At 34.7% G+C, this 23,557-nt stretch overlaps 2 protein-coding genes across 2 annotated transcripts; one reads left to right on the forward strand and one right to left on the reverse strand.

The window, feature by feature from the left end:
* Window positions 1–1,288: 1,288 nt before the first annotated feature.
* LOC125847618 (uncharacterized) lies at window positions 1,289–7,740 on the forward strand. Its single transcript, XM_049527259.1, has 2 exons — window positions 1,289–1,671; window positions 7,002–7,740. Exons 1-2 carry the CDS (start codon window positions 1,386–1,388, stop codon window positions 7,382–7,384), a joined length of 669 nt encoding a protein of 222 aa, XP_049383216.1. The 5' UTR covers window positions 1,289–1,385; the 3' UTR covers window positions 7,385–7,740.
* A 605-nt stretch (window positions 7,741–8,345) lies between these two features.
* On the reverse strand, window positions 8,346–14,852 carry LOC125847609 (aspartic proteinase-like). The gene is made up of 14 exons (XM_049527249.1): window positions 14,781–14,852; window positions 13,541–13,909; window positions 13,381–13,441; window positions 12,151–12,245; window positions 11,961–12,073; window positions 11,599–11,767; window positions 11,476–11,515; window positions 11,286–11,350; window positions 10,228–10,341; window positions 10,048–10,112; window positions 9,791–9,944; window positions 9,607–9,726; window positions 8,771–8,859; window positions 8,346–8,686 (listed from the first exon to the last, which is right to left on the reverse strand). The coding sequence occupies exons 2-14, from the start codon at window positions 13,901–13,903 to the stop codon at window positions 8,602–8,604; spliced, it is 1,533 nt and encodes a 510-aa protein (XP_049383206.1). The 5' UTR covers window positions 13,904–13,909; window positions 14,781–14,852; the 3' UTR covers window positions 8,346–8,601.
* Window positions 14,853–23,557: the final 8,705 nt, after the last annotated feature.

Below are 23,557 nucleotides of genomic sequence, written 5' to 3' on the forward strand. Positions count from 1 at the left end.
AACAAAACTTAGACTTCACATTAATTTGATTTCATATGATGAATTCATATCACATGTCCAAACAAACCTTAAGTATTTTAAAAAAGGAACCGATATTAATTACTTAGTATGAAAATTATAAATTTGAAGAGTTCAAATAAGTGATTATTGATTGATATTAGGATTGTTCAAATAACACTAGTTTAACTTAATTTTATTTTTAAATAAAGAAAATATTTATTGAAAAGACATAAGGGTAAATTAATAAACAACTTTTTTTTTGTTTTATTTCTTAAGAAGCATGCAAAATCAAAAGAGAAATATGATAACTATGCCTTTCATTTTATTTTTACTTGACCAATGTTGACTTGATATTTATTTTAAGGGAAAATGGTCCCAAAAATACTCTAACTTTGGCCGAAATTGTTGTTACGATACCAAACTTTATGGAGGACCTTTTTATCCCCTGCACTATTTAAAAAGTGTATTTTAAAGGTATATATGTGTCCACATGGACACATTACTATTTATAATAATGCAATATTTATGATGTTCACGTGGGCACATACATACCTTTAAAATACACTATTAATTAGTGCATGGGTAAAAGGTCCTTTCCAAAGTTTGGTATTGNTTATAGCATTTAATTTGAATTAATAGTTTGCTATTATATACAATTTCCCCTATTTATTTTAAGGGAAAATGGTCTGTAAAATACTCTAACTTTGGCCGAAATTGCTATTACGATACCAAACTTTATGGATGACCTTTTTACCCCCTGCACTATTTAAAAATGTATTTTAAAGGTATATATGTGTCCACGTGGACACGTTACTATTTATAATAATTCAATATTTATGATGTTCACGTGGGCACATACATACCTTTAAAATACACTATTAATTAGTGCATGGATAAAAGGTCCTTTCCAAAGTTTGGTATTGTTGCAACAATTTCAGTCAAAGTTCATATATATTTCAGACCTTTTTCCCTTATTTAAAAAAAGTATCTATTAGGAATTTATTTTACTAAATTAATCTTATAAATTATATGTTAAAAATATAAATTTGACTAATAACACTTTATATAATTAATTAATAATAAATAATACTTATTATCAATAATATTTTTTCTTCTTAATTTACTAAAATAAATAAATAAAATGAAAATGGAAGTAACTAAAGAAGCCCCCAACCCAGTACACCAACCAAGAACACCAAATTTACATTTCTAAAATATTGAGGGACCTGATTGTAATTAAGAGCCCTGTACATAAATGCAATTGAAGATGCAAAAACCTTTCCAAATCAAATTCTTCTTCTTCTTCTTCTCTTTTCTTCGTCGTGGTCGCCCTTCTCAGCTGACTCTCCTGCTCTGAAATCCATCCGTAGAAATCGATTTGAATTATGATTCAGTTACTTTTCACTTTGATTTTTGCTGAAATGGCATTAATCATCATCTTCGTCTTCAAGACGCCATTAAGGAAACTTGTTATAATGGGGCTTGATCGGGTGAAGAGAGGACGAGGCCCAATCATTGTGAAAACTGTTGCTGGAACTGTCTTCGTGGTTATGATGTCTACCATCTACAGTGTTGCATCGATCCACACAAGGTGGGTTGATGAAGGTGGTGATATTACTCCAACTGATCAGATTCTTTTGGCTCAACATCTTCTAGAAGCTTCTCTTATGGGTAACTGAACTCTCATCTTCTGTCTCTCTAATTTAGTTTACCAGTTTTGATATTGACTTGTATATCCGATGTGATTAGACTACCTCCAATTATACTATTTGCACCGTTCCAATTTATTCGGCACCTTTGGATTTGATAGTCAAAACTTAAGGTGTTTTAAATATTTAATACTTTTCAAATATGTAAATTTTATTTCTAAAAACTTAATTTCTTGTCCGAATTAATGGTCAAAACTAAAAATTAGACTATTGATATCCAAAAGCGCCACAATTTGACAGAGGAAGTACTTGTATTTCTGAAACTTATGGATGTAAATTAATTAATTAATTATTAAATAGATGAATAAATTTATATAAAATATGTGTGAGTAGAGGTAGATTCCGGATTCGGAGTTAGTAGGTACAGAGTCCTCTCAATGTACATACAGATTCTCAAATGTTCCTTCAAATTTGTTGTATGCATATACAACATAGTTTGAGGCCTCATTTGTTTGTACTTAGGTCTAAATCTGAATGGTTTAGACCTTAGGTCATTAAGTGCATTTTTTATATTAAAATTTAAACACTTACTTGGTCTAATAGATCTTGATCATTGTGAACAAAGTCTAAATATAATTCAGAGATATTTTTGTATGGATAATTTTCACCACCACTATATTCATAACCACCACCAACTACCTTTGTCATCTCAACCACTACCACCACCATCCACCACCTCTGCCATCACAACCACTATCTCAACCAGTATTGTCACTTGTCACTCGCTGCCACACCTACCACCTCCGTCATTATTATATGCATTGCCGCCATCACCGCCTCCGACAACACTATCAATTGCTACCACCACCGCGACTAATCCCTTCTACTAACCACCTCCACCATCACATTTAGCACAACCACCAACACCATCATCAACCACCACTACCAATACCGCCAACTGGCAACATCAACCAACTCCACCACCACTACCAACACGGCCAACTACTAACATCAACCAACTCCACTATCAGTCTATCACAACCACCACTATCAATTGCCACCATCGCGGCAGTCACTACAACACTAACTACCTCCACCATCACAATTGCCATTAACATTACCGCCACTACCAACCGCCATCATCGCGTTACTCACTACTACATCAACCACCTCTACCATCACACTTATCACACTCACCATTACTAGCCATTAACACTAACTATCACCACCATCACTAGCAAACATAAATCTACATTCTTTATATCAAATAATGATTTATTTTATTAAATTTATGTTTTTTCTAATATTTTAATTACTTTTTATTCGAATTATACACTTATTATATTTAAAAATAAATAAATTATGCTCATTCAGATATTGACAACATCTTAATCATTTAAATTTGCATTCAAATTTTCAAATGTCTTAATCTTAATGCAAACAAATGGGGCAAAGGTGTAAAAAAAACTATAAGGTTCATGGGCTTTGAAGCAAATGGGGTGAAGCAAAGTGCATGCTTCTTTGAAGTGAAACACACAGTTCACAGAAAATTAAAAATACCATAAAGATATAATCGAACTCCTCAAAAATTGTGATTTGGAGAACCGACCTCCTCTAGTTGGGATCACTTTTTGCATCAGCGTTGGAAGTGTACGCTTCTCTAAAGCGTATGGCTTAATGCATAAAGCTATAACTCCTAAATTTACATCGCTTCATCACTATATGCAATGAACCAATGGCTTTATTAACACATGCTGTGCACGTGCATCCACTGCTTGTATGCAGGATCAGCTCTCCGACATACAAACAGTGGGTTCACTTGCACTACCATCTCAGACTCAAAACTCTATACATACATACATACATATATATAAGAATATACACACACAAATGTATGTAGAAATGCACCTATCTATACAATGAACCTTCCTCTTGTTCTGTTTTTTGAAATTCAATTGCCTCTTCTAAGATACTTTTTTTTTTCCTTATGTTTTCTGGTATATCTATTTTGCTGCATTGTTGTCTGAATTGCTGCATTTATAAACTGCAAAACTTTCTCTTCCTTTATCCCTGCAACTTTTTAACTAAATGATTTGAATTATTGTTCATATGTATACTGCTTCTGAAGTATGAGCAAAAATCAGTGATTTACTTGGTATTACAGATTTTATGGTTTATTTATTCACAGTGAAGCTTTTACCTTTTATTTCATTTTGTATGTAGTCTATACTAATTAAGGTCTAATTGATCTGAATAATGTTGACTTTTCGGTTTGTTAGCTTAAGTGTCAAATTAAAGTTTGATTCTCTAGTTCTTTTTGAGAATCTTATTATATGATAGTGGTTCTATTCAGTCCTCGCTAAACATTGTTCTATTACTCTTGAATCTTGATAAGTGACATACTTATGAATAGTTCAGGACTATCTGTGTATTAATGATTGAATGGGGCATGCTAAAAACTGTAGATGCTAGTGACACACTTCTTTTTGCACAAGAACTGTTGTTGTCCTTATTATCCATTGCTATATAACATCATTCGATCTTCACTTCTTTAAGCATAATGGTGTTACAAAAACTAATAAGAATGCATAGTTTTAGTGCTCTTAAAAAAGGAGGAAACCTCATTTATTTTGGTAAAACTTTGGGTTAGGATGGAGTGGTGGAGATCTTGCCTTATACAGTCAACTTTGCAAACTTATGCATGGTTTTCTCCACCCGTGGCATCGGGCTATAGGCCAGTCAGTGCATATTGTGAATACTAGATAAAAAATCACTTCCTTTATCCCGTTTTCCTTTTTTTAGTTTGTCCCAAATAATGATTCATTTTTCTTTTTAGAAACTATATAAGCTTGTCATTCCCATTTACCATTAATGACAGGATTTCTTAGTACTCACTTGTATAAAATTTTCTTTCCTTTATACGAGGAGACAAAATAAAAAGACATCTAAAACTCTCACCACCACTCATTTAAAAGATAACTTTGGTACTTTCATATATTTGGCTTATATGTCAAAATTATTCTTCAAATTTTTAACTCCCTGCCTAGCAACCACCTTAATGGAGGGAGTACTATGTGGGTACTGCAGTTGAATATGAACGGCTAGGTGAATATGCTCTGGCTTTACTTTCTGCTTTCCTCTACAAATTACTTCCGACCAAAAGTTCATATCTTAGCCGTAGAAGAGTGTACTGAAATAATGATCTATGGATTATACTTGCTTGATCAAATTCTATTTGATCTGTTCTTACTGTCTGCATCTCAACCATTCTCCTTCACTTTGATTCTTTTTTTCATTTTTCCTTTTGGGGGAGGGGTTAATCTATATCTGTGATAGCCTCATCTGTTGGTTTTTGTATTTAATTATATGTTATACGTTCGTATACCATAATTTATTTTATTAATTCTTTACAAAGACATTCCAAGGGTTCTTTGGAAAGGCAATTTAATTTTCATTCAATACAATGTCTTTAATTTGTTCTTAAGTGAGCATTTAGCAACTACTCGATATGAGAATGGATGATTTGAGTCGAACCACAAATTCAATCTACTTTTATGTTCTCGCCGCCACTACTCTGCCTTCTACTGTTCTAATTAACAGATTATTCAACTCTTATGAGAAGGAAGTAAAAGGTACACATTCAAACATGTCATGGCCTGGTGTTGGTCTTTCTGGCTGTTTATTTCCAAGCTAGAGTTTTACTTTTAGTTGAGATGTTTCAATAGGCATTCTGCCAGATTCTTGAATCAGGGCATTGTCACTGAGATAGTTCTGAAACTTGCATCTGTGAAGTCACATTTGTGCTTACTGTCTAGATGAACTACGTTGTCCTCCTAGCCTTGTTCTCCCTTGTTATTGCCAGCAGAGGCAGATCTAGAACTTGGAGGTTCTGGTTGCACACTATCTTGAACGTAGGCATGTTGCTATTTACTCTATCCAAATAGAGTAAACATTTGGTCTGTTTGACCAACTTTGGGTTTCGGTTTGTGTTGTTAGTTTTCTTTTTATTTATATAGACAAATGACTGAATGGAAAAATGTAATAATTATGATAATTTGGCACATGGCATACAACTTAGAAGAGGGAAATTATTTATCTTTTATGGTTAAAATAAAGAGAAGAAAACTCAAGTCGTCAAAATTTCATAAAAGAACAAAGATCAACAAAGATTAAGTTAAAAAGTTCTATAATTAATATATCATATTGATGTATGTCCTAAATGCAGCTTACTAAAAATGTTTTGTGAAGTGCACCAGATAGGAATCAAACACAAGTCCTTGAGAATAAAACTTGACCCTCCACCACTGGACCTTTCGGTCTATCAGTTCTCCTGGTGGCACAATCATTAGTTATTCTATTTCTTATACACGTATTCATACAAAGTCTAAACTGAGGCTTTCAGGTGGTGTGGCACCCCCACCCTTCTACATAGATCCGTGCTGCTGCTAGCCCCCTTTTAGAGTGATGCCCATAAAGAGAGTTATGTCACTGTGGAGTGGTTATATGGGCGTTTAACAGATAAGAGTATTGCTCGATTCTTCCCTTGGTTTGATTTTGGAAGTTTTTTCAATCAAAAGGAATAGAAGTTAAGACTAGGAAGAATCTCAAGGAAATGGGCTAATAGGGCTTTGATCTAGTGGTAAGAACGTAACGTATAGTGTGTGGGTTAGGAACATGTCATGGGTTTGAACCTGCCGCCGACTGAAGTTTGGTATTTAAGTGGGGAAGGGTAGAGGGGCAAGCCCATTAGTCATTGAATTGAAACCGTGTGCCACTGGCTTTTGTGGATTTATTGGTTATTAAAAAAAAATCATTCAAGGGAAATGCTCATGGATCAAAGATAGAGAAATTGGAAGAACAGTCCTGCATGGACATAGTTTTGTGCAAGCTATTGATTCTTTTCAAGTCATCTTGTCACAGTGATGCATAAATGTTACTAATGATGGCTATGTTTCCACTTTTACTGCTATGGCATGTAAAAGGAGCTAGCAAGTGATACTCTCTTTTTCCCATATTTGTAATGCTAAGTATATTTAGCTGTGTATTAGTAAGTATTTGTAAAATGTGGTTCACAAGTTCTTTCTCACTTGCAATCAACTTGATATGTTTTCCTTTTGAGGTTTATCTACAGCCTGGTCTTATAGTAAACTTAAAGTTATTTACTAGAGAATTTGCTTTGTATTTATGGATTAATGCTGGCAATTGTATGGCATGTAACCTTCTAGGCTTTTTTTAGTGTCTAGAAAGACATCTGATTTGAGGGAGATGTATTGCACTTTATCCCTGTCTTTTGTTCCCAGTTTCTTTTGGTGTTGTTTGACTTTTGGATTTCACAATTAACCTTGTGTGCAGGATTCTCCCTCTTCCTCGCCTTTATGATTGATAAACTACATCATTATATAAGAGAACTTAGTATAAGGAGGAAGACCATGGAAGCTGTGAAAAAGCAAAACAGAGCCTTTGAGGATGGAAAGAGTGGAGTTTCAGAGGAGATCAAAACTTTGGAGGGAGAGGCAAGTGCATTGCGTGAAAAAATTAGGCAGCTGGAGTTAGAACTGGAGGAGAAGGCCAAAGAAGCAAGCAGTGCTGAAGCCAATGCAGGTGCTCTAAAAAAGCAGTCAGAGGGATTTCTTCTTGAATATGACCGCTTACTTGAGGAAAACCAAAATCTTCGTTCTCAATTGCAATCACTGGATCGTACATTGTCACGTTCTGATAGCAAGAAGGTTTCATAAAGAACCATGTCCCAGCCGTGTGAAAAGACCTGCAATTTATATGATGATTTTGTCGTAACGTCCCTGCTCAAAAGCTGGATGACAAGCTCTGAGAGTGTTTTTTCATTTTTCTCTATCATAGTCTTCATGTCGTAAAGAATTCTGCGATGCAAAAGGGGTTTAAACATTATGAATACTAGAATTTTCTTCTTTCAACATATAGTATAGTATACTCTATCATCAGGAAATGTGATCCGTCGTTGCCAACTTCGTCCACTAAGACGGCTTTCCAGAAAGTAGGCGTAAATTTGGTGATGACATTTCTGTAGCTTTGTTAAAGGGTTCCTTTAAATGCACTTTTGCCCATTCTTGTTGAATTCTCCCTCCCATCTTATTTTAACTATTATCACTTTAGCTCAAAAAAGTTGTCCTAAATTAACTGTCAATTTAGGCAATCCAAGACTATAGTTGACGATTAATTTCAATTAGACCTTAGCATTAAAAACTCTCTGGTGGAAGATATGGATGAGAACGAGGTCGTGGAGGCAGAACAAGTTACAATTCACATGGACAACATTCAAACAGTTCCTCTCAGTGGCAAGGTGCAACTAATTTGGTCTTACAGCACTCAACTGCTATCATCATTTTGAGCATGCCTATCAAACACAACTTCAAAAGTCAGATGACCTTGTTCTTCATATTCAGTTTACAGCGACCTAGTCCTAAATGATTATGAAATCTTAGAGTGTGTTCGATATGATTGGAAATGTTTTTTCCACGAAAAGTATACTGTGTTCAATACACAAACACAAAATATTATCCTAAAATCATATTTTCATTAGGGAACTCATTTTCTTAGAGAAATGACCAGTCCAACATGAAAATAATCAGAAAATAAAGTCATTTCAGAAAATGTTTTCTTCCATACCAAACACACCGGCCTTAAAGATGATACAATCTTTAACTGATTTCTGTAGCTAAATTAGAGAAAGAAAATGAACTTATATTATTCTTGCACACACAAGGAACAATTGATGAAGTAATTTTAAGCTCTCTTCACAAATATCAGTAAAACACACAGTATATAGTAGCAGTGCTACATCACGCAGTCGAAGAGAAAAGGCAAATATTTACAAGTATGGTTTTTCTAACGCCTTGGAGTGTTCATACATTCAATCCCATTTGTTATATCTCTCTCTATATATTTAAGAGGGGTGAATGTAGAGGCATTAGTTACATTAAGCTGCTTCAGCAAATCCAACTCTGAGTTTGCCATAATCGAAGACGGTGTGATATCGACCCATGAAAATATCACCCAAGATCCTGTAACCATAGACAGTACAGCATTAAAAGGATCGTTGGCTATTTATAAGCTTCGAAAGAGAAAACATATGAAGATAAATTTACCAGAGAGGTCCACGGGGAGGAGGAATATCCAAGCCAATGAAACCACTAATACATTGTGCTTTATCACCCTCGCCAACCTTGAGTATGTACTGATAGCAGGAAAAGAATCCAAAATCAGTACATACATTCATATCTAAGACAGCAAGTTAAAAGGAACACAACTGGAACAATCTGAAAAGGATCCACACATCGACTTGCAACTTTACACATTTAATGTTGGAAAATATTCATTGGAAGGACAGGGAAGACTCGGGAGAGGTGGTCTGGTAAAGAAAAGTTGCATATGGACATAGTGATTTTGTGTAGTACCTGAACTCCTTTTTTTTTGTAAGATAAGGTCTACCCTAAATTATTCAAAGCTCACCCTCTTTACTAAACCATACAACAAACAAATTTAGAAAAAAAATCGAATTTGATCAAGTGATTTGGTGTGCACTTGATGAGTTTTCTTCTTTGAAAGATTAGTTCTATGCTGAATCTGACCTAACTTTTTGTTATGGGGTGGTGAGGGGGTGAGGTGTGTGTGTGTGTGTGTAGGAAGACAGCATCTAGTCTGGATTCCTTGGACCTTCTCTCAAGCTGTATGCCTTAGCAAGGTTGTCCAGTAATATACTTCCACAAAAACAACAAGTACCTTTACAAAGCACAAAGATCATATGCAGATTTTCTTAGATATCCAAGTTGGAAAATATGATATGTAAATTGACGTAAAAATCCAACTACTCACAATCTCAAATATAGAAGTACTTCTTGTTTTTTTTCCTTTCATGTTTGACAAATGTTGCTCTAGAGAGGCATAGCTAAGTATTACAGTTAAAAACCATTTTAAAGCATACCTCATTGGGGGAGAGGTCAAACACTTTGCCACCAATTGTGAAGGAGACTGTAGGCATGGAAGAAAGCTTGCCACAGTCAACAGCTGATTCTCCCATTGGGCTTGGGAGATGCTCGCAAAGCTATCAGTCAGTCAGCAATCTGTATCGAACAAAAGGAGAAAATTATAGCGACAGGACTTTTTACCTCGTTCACATAGTCCAATATGCGATCTTGAGTCTGGTTTTGTCTCAGTTGATTCTCCATCCATATGACTGCCATTTCACAAGCAGAGCACATACCATCGTGTGGTCCTGCTGATCTGCCAGCTTTCTCATTCACAACACTCTCAATTCCCATACTGCAGAAGAAGGCCACAGAAAGATCCAGCATTTATATCAACATGATGGATTAACTAATGCACTATATGGTCCCCGCAGGGCAGATAGAGCCTGAAGATTTACCTAACTCCGTGAGTTCCATCAAAAGTGCATACTCCAACCTGTGAGCAGACCTTCTTTGGATGTGCCTACTTAAAAACTGACCAATGAGATAATCGGGAAAGACAAATAGATACCAACTGCTATTCTGCAGTAATTGCACATCAAACAAATGAAACTGCAGTGAAACAGTTGAATGCTCACCTCTGCTAACAGCAAATCCATGATTGTTTGCCCGTACTGCTGAATTACAGCTTTGCATTGTTGGCTTGCAACTCCAGAGGCTCCAATAGCTTGATTTATCATAGTAATTACAGTCTGCAAGAAAAGGGATGTTTTGAGACTGCTCAGCCTTGGAAGCATTTCAGGTGTACAATTGCCGAGACAAACAATTGCAGATTTTTCTCCTTAGATTATATTGATGACATTCATAAAGTTAACAAGATAAAACTGGCAACAGTTTACAAGTTGGGTAATTTTCTTCTCAAATAGAAGAAGCGTAAACAATAAATAGAGAGAACGATGAAGGCAAAATAAGAAGCATCACACTCATTTAAAATATCATAAAAGCAAGACCATCAGCAAGAAGCAAAAAACAACAGTACCTACTGTGGCAGCTTTGGCCATTAAACAGAACAAGCCAAAGAAATAAGAAGATTTACAGAACTTGGCCCTGCTCAGCTAATAAAGCTAAAAGATGGTATATCCAAAGACATAATCAATTTCAGTANTTAACAAGATAAAACTGGCTACAGTTTTCAAGTTGGGTAATTTTCTTCTCAAATAGAAGAAGCGTAAACAAATAAATAGAGAGAACGATGAAGGCAAAATAAGAAGCATCACACTCATTGAAAATATCATAAAAGCAAGACCATCAGCAAGAAGCAAAAAACAACAGTACCTACTGTGGCAGCTTTGGCCATTAAACAGAACAAGCCAAAGAAATAAGAAGATTTACAGAACTTTGCCCAACCCAGCTAATAAAGCTAAAAGATGGTATATCCAAAGACATAATCAATTTCAGTACTATCCTCTATGTGAATGAAAAATTAAAACACAACACAGATATGAACTTCTTGTTATTAACTCATGAATCTTAGGAATACATCACTTTTGTTGTGGAACAAGCTGTGGAAGGTTCAGAGAAAAAAGGAAATCGACAATGCAATTCCTGGTAGTGATGGTGGAAACAATTAAGAAAATAATACTAACAAAAAATATTGACTTGTTTAATGTTCCAAAGTGAGGGCTATATATATTACCGTTGGACCAGCCAAGAGAGAAGTCCCTGAATCTGCTATAGCAGAGCACCCACTTTTACAGTATCCTACATAATTGTTCATGTTAGAAAACTCAAATGAAGTGCAGATTCTATATCCAGGTAGAGACTGACTTTCAGCAATAGCCCCTAATTTGGCAATCCAATTCAAAAGGTACAGAAGCAAAACATACCGGTAGCTTTACCATCGATCAGAACATCACCCATGTCAAACTGCCAATCATATTACTAAGATAAGATAGCAGTTATGCAAAACATGAACATGCAGACAGTATCCAATTGATGGAATAACCCACCTGCCAATAACCTTTCCTCGTGACTGGGGCATAAGTGATTTCTCCCTTAAAGTGATTAGGATCAACACCACCAAACACGATTTCTCCCCCTTGCTCTTCCTCTGTGTTTCGGTTGAGCCAAAATGAGAAGACAGGCTCCTTGATAAGGCCCTGTTTGACCATGTTGTACCTGGAAAAGACAGAAGATGCTGCCCAGGTTAATTATCAAAGTGAATTTAACCAAAAAGAGACATCCAGCATATCCTACATTCATGAAAATTTAGTCCTTAACGCGTTAAGCAACATCTGGGAAAAGAAACGGTGTAGAGCATGAATTTGGTCTATGGGAAAGAAAGAGAGGAAACAAAGCATCATCCACGTACCAAACTGGAACAGCATTTCCAACAGAAATCTCCTGGAATCCAAGACCCAATATACCATCAAATTTGGCTACCAAAAATGTGACGCTTGGTTCTCGGGTTGCCTCAATAAATTCCTAATACATTAACACCTTGAGATATGAGATTTATACTTCAAGACAATTTAAAGCAAGTGAGGGGTGATTGTAGTTACCTGATCTGTTACCACAAGATCACCAACTTTCACATTATCCTCACTGAAGAATCCAGAAATAGCTCCACTACCATACTGAATTGCAGCAGACTCCCCTGTATGCCAAATTGACGAATTATCACGGACTATATCCCAGGAAATACAATGCAAAATAAGGTATTTTGGAAACATTTGACAAGATCGATTATATTATTCACAAGGTAGGAGCAAATTAACACATCTAGTAAACCTAGTCAACTGCTATAGGCTGTATCAGATCGATATATGAACTGCTAATGGAATTGTGATAGAACACAAATGCAACAATAACTAGTTCTTTATGCAATTATTTTTTATGAGAAAAACTTGCAAAGACACAGATGCAAAACCTAGTTAATAAGGAAGAAGTAAGATCTTCCATCCATACAGAAAGAACCAGAGGTTAGAATCACAACTAGACACCAAAAAGCTCACCGCAGAGAGAGCATTTATCAGTGTTGTCAAAGGCGCGCTTAAGCCCTAAAGTGAGGCTCAAAATGTGTTGAGCGCTTCGCCTCGCTTTATGTGCACTTCTGTTGTCGTATTCAAGATTTTAAGGCAAACTTTTCCTTGCCAATGAGCTTCTTTTGAAGAAGTGACACTATACAATTGATATTTCACTTTATCATAATTTTTTTTTCAATTTCTTTGGTCATTCATGTTTATAATCATTAGTCTTGGACTAAAGACATATATATATATATATATACATACATATATTTGTATTTTTTCTCCCTTTGCACTTTTTATCATTAAAGCCCATGCTTTATTTGCACTTCGCGCTTAAAGCACCAACTGACCTTAGAGCTTTTTTGCGCTTTTCACCTTTGATCACACTGGCATTAATGTTCTTTGCAAAATCCAACCATGGTATGTACTGAGAAATACAAAATAAACAGCCTCCATTTATGTCCCAACAGTCTGAGACATACACTCATCATTTAACCTTTCCAAGAGAATTCCTTGATGCACCGTGAGAATCACACAAGGACAATAAGAAAGGTGGGTACAGGGAGATAAACCTATGGCCCTCTGAGAGAAAACCCTGTACACCCCACCATATTCCATATTGAACAAGAAGGCACATATTCTAAAGTTAGCAGCATTCAATAACTGGCATTAGAAGGCAGCATATGTTTCACACAGCAACAAGCTAGCAAATGACCGTAAGAAAGTATTTGCATCCATATACAAAAAGGTAAAATAACATACCATTCTTCTTATAAGTACTTGATAGGCTTGATTTGTATTTGGCATGAAAGAAACAGGGAACCTGCAACAAGATAGACAATCATCAGATTCAAGATGGATGCATGGCTAATGTTAGCATTCATTACTATGCTTTGTATCATAACCATGTACAGAAGCTTACAGAGAAATAGCACTTGGATGATGGCACCCACAAATTCGAGCTACCAGTGTCAAAGATTACAGTGAATTTTTGAGGTGGAGTGCCTACACCAATCTCCCCAAAGTATTGAGCATCCATATAGTTCTTCAGTGCTACAATGTCTGTATCCTCAGAGTCCCCAAGTTTACCACGGAAGTTATACTTCCTAATAGACGGCCTCAGAAGGTCCCCCTCCTTGGACTCAAGGCGTGCAGCAAGTCGGTTGTTATGATCAAATTTCATTTTTTTCAACCCAATTCTAACATAGCCATCATTTGATGAGGAGGCTAATGGAAATAACAGTGCTGAGAGAAACAGGGCAACAAGAAATATTTTTGCTCCCATATTGACCTATTAGATTTTAAATCATTATTCATTTTAGCCAATCAATCAAGAAAAAAACACTATCATAACATTCAACCAAGACAAATAAATAAATAAATTCTTCTTCTTAATAAACCATCAAAACCTCCTAAATCATGACATTTCAGCAAACTAATCACTTGCAAACTCATGGTTTAGGCACAAAAATTATAGGAAAATGCTAAGTACTAACAGCAGCAGCTGAAAATAGATAAATCAATTAAGCCTCAATTCGAAAAGCTGGGTGCAGTTATATGATTCCTCTATATCCATTCTATCCCAAGTTCCGTACCCAATTCAGCATAAATTCAAAAATAAATGCCAGAGAATAACAAAAATCAGGCCCTTCATCTCAGAAATTTGTACAATTTCTGGTCCTTCCAACTAGTACTACATATTATCACCTAAAAAACACCTGGAGACAAAACCCCTCACACCATGCAAAGCATAAACATAGATAAATGTCATTAGACCTGAAACATGAAAAAATTGACTAAACAGCAAAATATATAATCCTAAACTCCCCTATTACCACCAGAGGCGGAGCCAAGATTAAGAGTTTGGGGTTTTAGTTCACAAATTAATATACATATATATTTAATTAATTAATTAGTACAAATACAGGGTCTACGAAAAAGTTATTGAGTTCGTCTGAACCACGAACACCCATGTAGATCTGTCACTGCCCATTACCATAAAAATTGAAGCAGAAATCCAAAATGGAAATAAAAAAAACAGAAATAACTCTTCCATTCCTGACCAAAGAAAACAAATGTGTATAAAGCTAACCCCCTCAAAAACCATATAATCTGAATGTAGATAACACAAGAATTGAAAAGGGATAACAGAAAATACTAACCAGATTGACGAAGCAAAGAGAGGAAAAAGGGTGAATGAAAAGAAAAATTCCTGCATGTATAAATAGGAACAAGAGAAAAAATCGAGATCAGCTACTCTTTTGATCTTAGCCGTTAAATCTTAGAATTAAAATTGGACCGTTGATTTGTTTTTAGATCAAAATTCGCTTTCACGAGATTTTTGTTTTGAGAAAGCAAAGAACAATTAGTAATTTGATCTGAACCGTTGGATTGTGAATCGACGGTCCCGATGAGAAAATAATGGGGAACAAGGATGGAATAACGTGACGAAAAAGGACGGGGTTTATGGGGGAATAATATAACAGAAAGCTTACGTGTTGGAGGAGATGCATGCAGCACTTTTGCCTTTTCACCTCACTATTTTTCTTTTTCCATGTTTCTTCTTTTTTATTTAATTTAATTAATTTTTAGAAACGTGCATTGAAAGTTCATCTCAAAATATTTAAGATAAGTTATGTAGTGCAAATGATTTATTTTAAAGGCATATCATAAATATACCATTTAATTTGAATTCAATTGTCATCTATGTTCTCCGACTTTAATTTGGATGTGCATAAGTAGACACATAAACTTATATAAAATTGTACAAATAAACTCACACATTCAACATGACATAGATGTTATGTAGGATGTGAGAATTGTCACGCATAGAGTGTCATGTAGGACACGCGTGTCTATTTGTTCAATTTTATGTAAGTTTAAGTATGCACACCCAAAATTAGAGAGCATAAATGACAACTGAAACCAAGTTAAAGTGCATATTTATGTATTATGCCTAAAGCATGAATATTCAATGCATAATTTCCTGAGCTCTAAACCGATGAACATCAAAAACCTTCTTCGTTGAGTTAAACAAAAGCATGAATCTAATATTGCAATAATAATATAAAGACATTATTGTTTCAATAAAAAATGAAAAAAATAATCTTAAATAGTCTTATGCAATTAAAAAAAAAAAATATATAGACAAAAAGTTAAAACAATATCATAAAGTATCTCAAATTTATAAATTAAATATTTATAGGTTATAAATATTTAAAAAATATGAAAATTATGAAGAGTAGAAATTTAATATGTAATTAGGTATGAGTTGGGAAAATAAAACTTCTAAAACAAATAAAGAAGGAAATGATAACTAATGGATTTAAGAACAACAATTGCTACGTCAACATAAACAAATGCTTATTTAACTCTTAAAGGAAAAAAAAAAAGAATCGACCTTTATTAGTATTTGAGATTTGTTAGGCAAAGAAAACAGGTCAATTTTTATTTATGACTCCAAAGTGTTAATAATCAGAGATAAAATGAAAAAAAAACACAAAAAGGAAAAAAAACATTTGATATATTATGTTATATTATTTTATTTCATAATAACGACAATGATTCTTTTTTTTACTTTCTAAATTGAAAAAAAGAAAAAGAAAATATGATTAAAAAATATTTTTTAGATTTTTTAATAAATCGCATAAAAAAAAAGTGAAAAACAATGTTTGTAGGTTTATGTTTTCCTCTGCCATTTTGATTGTATAATCATTATCAAGATTAGGATTAGTCAATAACAAAGAAATAAATGATGGCCCAAATTTGAGAAAATGATCAAAATGGTCCTTGATGTATTGAGGTTACTTTATTTTGGTCCTTAATATATTTTGGGTGATTGAAATAGTCCTTCATGTATAACAAAATGTGTTCAATTTTATCTTTTACCCTAAACTTAACAATTTATCCCCAAAAACTGTTAAATATAATTGTGGGGCCCACATAACTTACAAAATCCACTATTTTTACCATCTTTATTAGCTCAAAGAAAGAGTTTCATGACCATTTTCTCTAACATCTAACCACACAATTCACAAAATAACTATTGTAAAAAGGTTGAATGAAATGGATCATCAAGAATTTCATTTGTCGGTAGAACATAACCAAGATAGAAAATTAAGTTAATTGTATAATCTAGGAATTGAATGGTATAATATTTGCATTTACGTTGTCCTTGGTACTTTCTATATACATTATTGCTTTTGTTAATCTATTGATATTTCTTTCCTTTGGTTATAATCCTCTTTTGTTTATTGTTTATTTTAACTTTTTTTTGTCTGGAGTGATTAATTCTCCAGAAAGGTCAACATGTGGGATGGTGGAGATTTTTGGTGGGTAATCTAGAACAAGTTTTACTGTATTGGGGTTCTTGAATTTCATGTTATTGGGGCTATTGCTGTGAATTTTTGGTATCGTCCTTGTTTGGTTGTTGACACGTGGGTTTTACTAGATTTATTTTTTGGTATTTCTGATTGAAGTAGCTATATAACTTGTGTATTCATTCCTGATGTGGCTCTGCGGTTGATGAACGGGACAAGATTTAGTGTATGAATTTGGGTTCTTCTTTGTGTGAAGTTATGCTATGTTGTGCTGGTTCTGTCTTGTGATTGTAAATGCTAATATGGCTAGTATTGCATTTGTTCTTGATAAAATAGTGTTAGATTTTGAAGTAATAAATTAAGAAGAGAAAAATAGTGGATTTGTNACAATGATTCTTTTTTTTACTTTCTAAATTGAAGAAAAAAATTATTAAAAAATAATTTTTAGATTTTTTAATAAATCGCATAAATAGGAAAAAAAAAAAGTGAAAAACAATGTTTGTAGGTTTATGTTTTCCTCTGCCATTTTGATTGTATAATCATTATCAAGATTAGGATTAGTCAATAACAAAGAAATAAATGATGGCCCAAATTTGAGAAAATGATCAAAATAGTCCTTGATGTATTGCGGTTACTTTATTTTGGTCCTTAATATATTTTAGGTGATTGAAATAGTCCTTCATGTATAACAAAATGTGTTCAATTTAGTCTTTTATCCTAAACTTAACAATTTATCCCTAAAAACTGTTAAATATAACTGTGGGGCCCACATAACTTACAAAATTCACTATTTTTACCATCTTTATTAGCTCAAAGAAAGAGTTTTATGACCATTTTCTCTAACATCTAACCACACAATTCACAAAATAATTATTGTAAAAAGGTTGAATGAAATGGATCATCAAGAATTTTATTTGTCGGTAGAACGTAACCAAGATAGAAAATTAAGTTAATTGTATAATCTAGGAATTGAATGGTATAATATTTGCATTTACGTTGTTCTTGGTACTTTCTATATACATGATTGATTTTGTTAATCTATTGATATTTCATTCCATTGGTAGGTCAGCGATTTTGATTGTTTAATGGAGTAACGACATTAAAACAAAATCGCTACCCCAGTAGCGATTTTGCCCCTTTGATTAAAAAAATTTTTGATGTGCCCTTTTGAAATTTTTGTCAATTTTATTTTTCCCTTTAGGCCCCGGACTCTTTGATTAACCTTGTTCTAAAGCAATGTTTCTTGATAAAATGACTATTGTAAAACATAAGAGCCCAAATTATTCTTTTTTTCTCATAAATTTTAGAGTGGAAAAATGATTAGAAATGAACACATTTCTTTACGACACTGATTATTATTTGATTTTTTAAAAGAAAAAACGATTATAGAAAGATAATTCATTTATATTAAAAGTTCTCTATAGAAGAACATTTGTGGAAAGGTAAAAGAACTAAAAATGGTAAAGTCCAAACTAATGTGTTTAACATATAAAAGTTTATTTTATTTCAAATTACCAATGTTAGGACGTATACCAAAACTCCTAATAGACTTAGAGAACTTGAAATGGAACTACAACAAATTACAGTAAAAGATAAAAACTGTACGGCAATAACACTTTAAAGTCTTAAATTTTAGAAAATGATTCTTATAAGGTAAAATGTTATTTTATTTTGAAGTGCTTTTATTAAATGACTTCCTACATAGTTCAAATAAGAAAGAAAAATTTTGATAATTAAAATTTTAGCTGATCTCAAAGTCCTAAATATAAAGACAATCAAATAATAAATTTTTAAAAATAGTAAATGACAATTTTATCTATGGTAAAGATTTTTAATGTAGGGCTAAAAGTTCAATGAAAGCAAACAAAACAAATCACAAAATTAGGTTAAAGACAAAACTAAAACAACGTACACTTAAATGCTATGAACTTAAATTAATTAAAGAGGCAATGTTTACATAAAATTATTATTTTTTATATAAGTACAATTCTTAACAAAATAGGCAACATATTTTTGTTAATTACTGGGGAAAAGATTTCTTAGAACTCGTTTGAAGAAGTTGTCAATGTGATAAACAATATAATGTAGAAACCAACCAATATGTAGTAGACACGTGTAGAAGATACTCTCATCCTTGCACATAAACAACTATTTAGGAATAAAGTTTTATTAAAATAATAAGCAAAAATGCTCTAGAAAACATTTAACAATGTTTACATAAATAGGTTGAATGAAAGGGGCACCAAACAAAGAAACTTGTGTTCAAATAACGAGGGAATTTCATAAATAGCAAAGAGATTAAATATAATAAGCTTCCTTAGCTATATTGTTTAATTACTCTCTATAGCTATAGTTTCATTTGTAATGGGTATTTTCATTTGTATAAATATTGACTTGCCAATATATAAGTAGGGTAGGTATATATAAATTTTGTATTTATACATTTAAGAATTTTCAGAACTTATACAAATCAAGTATCAACATGATAATTATATACAAGCTAGGGTAATCATATACAAATTCTATATTTATACAATTAGAAAAATTCAGGATCTATACATTAATTAGGAACCGAACTATACAAATTTTGAATTTATATAATTAAGAATCGAATTATACAAATTCTGAACGTGGGCCACATAATTATGATTGTAAGTTAGTGGCGATTGATAATTTAAATAAGGGGACTTGTGCTAATTTAGGGGGGAGCCGCCGGGNGGGGGGGGGGGGACTAATGTGTACTCATAATGGGGCCTAGTTGTAACATCCGGTAAGTTGAAATAACTATGAAAAAGCTTGAAATTGGAAATAGTCATTTTTGGAACAAAATTCTAAATCTGGAAATTTGGTTAAGTGTGGGAAATCAGTGAGTTTTGGCCAACTTTGAGCAGTCATAACTCCTAGCTCCGGATGAGTTAGGAGTAGTTCCAGTTATGATTGTGAATCTTGTGGAATGATCTTTCCAACACCACCGAGTTTGCTCGATTTCGAGTTCGTATGAGCGAGTTATGCCCTTTGAAAGTTGGGCAGTTGGCAGGGAATCCGTCCGGAAATTTTAAGGGCATTTTGGTCTTTTCCCTAGCTATTTCTTTTGGGGTTATATTGTGTGTTAGGATGATTTTTGGATCATTTTTGTCCCATTTTAAAGAGTGAGAGCTAGGGCTTGAGAGTGAAGAGGAGAAGAAGAGAAGCAAGAGGAGATCAAGAAAGTTTCCGTCAAGGATCGTCGTGGATATCGTCGGGGGTGATCCCTACTAAGTATGTGAGTTCATAGTGTTGGGTTGATCCTTTCCCCCACACACCAAAATCGTTTTATTTTCGAGAAAAGATTGGTTATGTTGTTGATTTTGTTGGGTTGTGTTGTTGATGTTGTTGATTGTGTTGTTGAAGTTCTTGTTGGTTGTGGGACATGATTTGGTTGTGTGTTTGAGTTGAATCTCTTGTATGTTGAGGGATTTTATGATCCTTAGTGTTTGGGGTTGAATCCATTGAAGTTAGGGTGGTGTAGAGTTGGGAAAAAGAGGAAGAAAAGTCGGATTTTCTGGGCAAGGGGCTGGCGCGTTGCGCCTGCCAACGCCCCCCAAAGGGGACTCTGAAGTCCAGCCTTTGGGGTGGCACGCCTAGCAGAGCGCCAGCAGGTCCCTTCTGAGCTTCAAGGGTTGGTGCTCCGTGCCTTGCAGAGCGCCAAGGACGCTAAGTTCCCCATCCTTTACACACTTTCTCATGCATGTTCCTTGGTATTGTACCTATGTTTTATAGTTGTTTCCAACACTGTAAGGTACATTTAGACATCCCGAACTCATCCATAAACATGTGATCATATACCTTGAATCCATAGTTCAATTCAAGGCAAGTTAGGATCGAAGTTAAGGGAAGTTAGAGTCAAGTCAAGCAAAGTTAAGAAGCAAGTCTCTGAAGCTTTTCAAGAGTCGTTATTAAACGTTTTACCTTTGTTTAAGGTTCAAGTTCAAGTCGAGTAAAGAGTATAGAGTTCAAGCCAAGTAAAGAGTCTCAAGTTTCAAGTTAAGTCAAGAGCATAAAGTCGAGTCCATTTCTCGAAAGTTATTAGGGAACTATGTATTTCCCAAAGAAGTTTCTAAATGTTTTTACATTTGAGTAAGAAAGGAACATCAATTCCAAGAAAGCCTTTGGGCTAGTTTTTGAGCAATTATCTCAAACTAAAGAAAGATGTGTTTAAAACACTTATGACCTAAAGTATATTTTTTTGGGAGTAGTCTTGAGCACCGAGTTGGGGACACGAGTTCATATTAACTCAACTCTCTATAAGAACCATGCGGCCAACATGGGATTTTCTCGGGTCATACTTTTTAGATGATCACGAAAGTTAAGCTAGTGGATCCACTTAGTAAAGAAAGCTTCCTATACCACGATCAGGTATAGGATGGTCCTTGGGCAACGTGAGGTAAAACGTTGTATCACTACTAGGGCTCATGGTGGTGATTGTTAGTTAAAGAATCTCCCACTAAAGTTATATTACTTTTATATAAGTAAAGTTGAGTGTGTTATTGTTTTATCATTAACGAGCTAAGTTGTTTACACTATTTTTGCAACCTTTATATATTGCATATGTCTTATTACTTTATATATTGAGTTCAGTTATTCATAAGTCGAACAGAGCCAAGGTAAGTGTTCTCTTGTACTCTTTTCAAGTTTAAGTTGCAGTTTAGCTTTCCATCTCGCATACTCGTACATTCAATGTACTGATGCCAGTTGGCCTACATCTTATGACGATGCAGATTCAGGTACCCTGAATCAGCATCATGCACGTCGTTGATCCAGCTGAGCACTCCAGAGTCAGTTGTGAGCCTCCTTGCATTCCGGAGGACTCAATCATTTTGTGTTCTTAGTTTTGTTTTATTAGGGTGTTGCGGTGTATGTCCCAACATCCATCTCAGTATTTTAGAGGCTTCATAGACAGTTAGTCAGTTAGTTTTGAGTCTCTCATCTATGTATATATGTAAATATTCTATTTTGAGATTCGAGTTTTCTTTGTGGCCAGTTTTTATAAGTTAAGTTGTTATGTAATCTTGCATTTGCATTGATCTATTCTGTTGAGTTAGGTTTTCGCTGAGTTAAGAAAGTCAGGCCAAGGGTTCGCTTGGGGCCAAATATGGTCTCCGGGTGCCGGTCCCGCCCAGGGTGTAGGTTCGGAGCGTGACACTAGTATTTGGGTCACTGATATATTAGTGATGTTTGGGGTTGTCCAATTGATATATGTTTGCATGTTTACTATTTTTTTTTTATCACTTGTGTAATGTATAATGGGGAAATCATAGGGGAGGATATGTAATGACATCATGCTGATAATTTCATGCGATGAATCTGTTTATGTCACTTGTGGTTTTAAGTATTGTTCATTGTGATTGTTGATTGATTTAGATACCATGCATGTTGGTATATGAATACTAATGATTGAATCGGATACCATATTTGATATGAGTACTAACTTTGGTTGGCTCGGGTACCATATTAGTACACTAATAATGGTTGGCTTTGGGTACCACGCCGATAAACTAACAGTTTGTGTGTTGGTTCCATAAGAGTACCAGATATGTGCATTTTATCATGTCGGACATGTTTCATGCATTAATTGTGTAATGACCCTCTTGGTCATTTTTGTGTCTTGCCTTCTGTTTGTTGTTTAGAGCGTTCCTGTAGCGACCCCAAGTCATTTATGACTTGCTGGGACTGACAGTTCGGTCACCTGGTCGTTCGTTTGGTCTTGCTGTGAGTTTTTGTGTTTTGGAGCTTATGAACCTTGAACGATCATTTTCGATCAAAGGTTCAAGAAGATGACATCGGAATCCAATTCTGATGATTCCATCAGCTCCGGAAGGGTCATTTTAAGCTTGTAGCATGGTCGACAAGACTCCCGAGGTTTTCAGTGTGAGTCGGTGTGATTAGGCGTTTTAGCCTTTGAATTTTGGCTTAAGTTTGACTTTGGTCAACATTCTGAGTAAACGCGCTCGGATGAGAATTTCGTCAGTGCAGTTAGCTCCGGCATGTCGAGTTTGGTCTAGATTGACCCTTCTTTGGTGTCCCGAGGTTTTTGATATCTTTTCGAGCCCTTTTGTGGGTTTTGGCTTAAAATTACCTTTGGAAGTGGGACCCACTTTTTATCGAAATGACCTCTGATGGAAATTTCGACCGCGCCGTTGAGTCTGGAATATCGAATTTGGTATGGTTGCATATCTCGTTTGCGTGCACGGGGTTCCGAACGAGATCGGAGTACCCCGTCGGGGTTTTTAGTTGTTGGAAAAATTGCAGAAAATCTGCAATATAATGCAGATTTTCAGCAATATTTCCAAAATTTCAAACTCTCTTAACTCTCTCATCTCTCAACCGATTTGGGCGATTCAAAAGGCAAAGTTGTGATATTTTTCGAGGGCAACGCGTTGGTGAGCTCGGATAATGGTTTGGGGTTCCCGTTTGAGGTAATTTCGCGATAAAACCTGACTGCAGTGCCTTTTTCGAGTCCTTATTTTTGGTATTTTTGTTTTGGTCATATCTCACTCATTTTAGCTCGGTTTTGGGTGATTCGAAGTCCCACGTGTTGAGAATTGTCGTGGCTTCATCGTAGAGTGTTCAAAGAGTGTTGG

The sequence above is a fragment of the Solanum stenotomum genome, chromosome 12, assembly GCF_019186545.1.
Source record: "Solanum stenotomum isolate F172 chromosome 12, ASM1918654v1, whole genome shotgun sequence".
NCBI classification, from domain to species: Eukaryota; Viridiplantae; Streptophyta; class Magnoliopsida; order Solanales; family Solanaceae; genus Solanum; species Solanum stenotomum.

What these genes read in the sequence shown, in the direction of transcription:
- LOC125847618 (XM_049527259.1), top strand. Translation starts at nt 1,386, where the DNA reads ATGATTCAGTTACTTTTCACTTTGATTTTTGCTGAAATGGCATTAATC. An exon ending in TCTAGAAGCTTCTCTTATGG is followed by an intron (nt 1,672 to 7,001) that starts GTAACTGAACTC and finishes CCTTGTGTGCAG; the next exon opens with GATTCTCCCTCTTCCTCGCC.
- LOC125847609 (XM_049527249.1), bottom strand. Translation starts at nt 13,903, where the DNA reads ATGGGAGCAAAAATATTTCTTGTTGCCCTGTTTCTCTCAGCACTGTTA. An exon ending in AAGTACTTATAAGAAGAATG is followed by an intron (nt 12,246 to 13,380) that starts GTATGTTATTTT and finishes TTTGGCATACAG; the next exon opens with GGGAGTCTGCTGCAATTCAG. An exon ending in GATCGATGGTAAAGCTACCG is followed by an intron (nt 11,351 to 11,475) that starts GTATGTTTTGCT and finishes ACAATTATGTAG; the next exon opens with GATACTGTAAAAGTGGGTGC.